The 1,603-nt window shown below is 34.8% G+C and overlaps 1 protein-coding gene across 2 annotated transcripts in view; it reads left to right on the top strand.

Moving 5' to 3' along the window:
- The window catches only part of LTA4H (leukotriene A4 hydrolase), a 37,455-nt gene that overhangs the window by 16,628 nt on the left and 19,224 nt on the right, over positions 1 to 1,603 (top strand). For both annotated transcript variants that reach the window (XM_008569058.1, XM_008569059.1), the window contains exons 7-8: positions 363 to 435; positions 692 to 832. In XM_008569058.1, the coding sequence (XP_008567280.1) occupies positions 363 to 435; positions 692 to 832 (214 nt within the window). The remainder of the gene's footprint in view (positions 1 to 362; positions 436 to 691; positions 833 to 1,603) is intronic.

Genomic DNA, 1,603 nt, shown 5'->3' with positions numbered 1-1,603 from the left:
TCCCTGTTCTGAAATAATCTCTTATGAGCTGTGACTGGATTTCTACAGTTGTGAGATTAAGAGAGGAAACTAGATCCCTAGAGGTCTTACAAGAGTCAGTGAGCTAACCTTTGGGGGCAGATTGTGTCTTGGTTTTCCTTTGAGCCACATTATGCCTCCTTAGAGAGCTGTATATCTACTGCTGCCTATACAACAGCAGGTTTGTATCTCAGAGAGGCCATTTAACCTCATCCTTTCCCCGTAAGCAGATGGTAAATACACTCTCACTGTAAGGGTTTGTGTACAAGACTTTAAATCCTTCCTAGAGCCAGATGAGTATTTTGCCTTGAATTTCTTTTTTATTGAGCTTTTTAATTTTGCAGGCAGATTGGCCCAAGAACTTTGGTATGGTCTGAGAAAGAGCAGGTGGAAAAGTCTGCTTATGAATTTTCTGAGGTTGGTCATATAGTTATTCTTTTTAATAATTGTGGTAGACAATAGATTTAAGATTTTGAATGTGAAATGTGATGGTTTTAAGCAATATGGAAAAAGAAAGATGTCTTATATGGATTTGCAGTTGCTCCATTCTTTTATCATTTTCATTTAAAATAAGCATTATTAACTTGTAACCTTTATAGCTTCATATGCACTTTTAAGAAGTTTTCTATGCTAATAATTAAGACATACAAATTTGTATGCATTAATTTTTCAGACTGAGTCTATGCTTAAAATTGCAGAAGATCTGGGAGGACCATATGTATGGGGGCAGTATGACCTGTTGGTCCTGCCACCATCCTTCCCTTATGGCGGCATGGAGAATCCTTGCCTTACTTTTGTAACTCCTACTCTACTGGTAAGTGTAAATATTTCTTTATTTGAAATTGAGGTCTCTTCAAAAATAAACGTAGCTAGGAACCACCTACACTCCTACTAATATATGAAGAAAAGAAGAAAACCTTTTATCTTGTTCATATAACCCTTGTTTCTAATTTTATTCTTTACTATGGTTATCAAAAATCTCATATTGCAAAGAAAAATAATTTGGCCATTATGTTCAAGATGTTTGGGGATTTTGGGGGTGCGAATGCTGTGTAACAAAAATCCATTGATGAATTATGTATCCAGACAAAGAAACTACACTATTTACACTTGGTATTTAGGTTCTGGTAAAAAATAAAAATAAAAAAACCTCAGGGTACCACATATGGGAAAGGATTGGCCCATACAGTATTGCTCTATTTTTTATGCCATGTAAGCTACTTTAAATCCTTCCTAGAACTAAGTGAGCAATGGATTAGCAACTAAATAGACAAAATATACCATAGTTACATAGGACACTAAACTTTTCTTAATATATTGCAGGTAATATGGACAGAAAGAAGGTGATAAGTAAATAAGAGCAGATATTAAAAAATGGAAGTAGGAGAAATGTTTCCTGGAAGTTAATTAGAGACTAATATACTGGCACTCCTGGTATTGGAAAAATTCTCTAGGAATTTTTGGGAAAAAATTTTGTTTGTTTTCTCAGTACATGTCTCTTTTGAACTCTTTGAATTGCTATAGGAGAAATACAGTGGACCATCAATGCCAGTAGACTAGATGTTGAGGTAGGCAGTCTTTTAGA

Source organism: Galeopterus variegatus, unplaced genomic scaffold (genome assembly GCF_000696425.1).
Source record: "Galeopterus variegatus unplaced genomic scaffold, G_variegatus-3.0.2 Scaffold461, whole genome shotgun sequence".
NCBI classification, from domain to species: Eukaryota; Metazoa; Chordata; class Mammalia; order Dermoptera; family Cynocephalidae; genus Galeopterus; species Galeopterus variegatus.
Note: the sequence above shows the minus strand (reverse complement) of the source record. Positions and strands in the feature narration are given on the sequence as shown.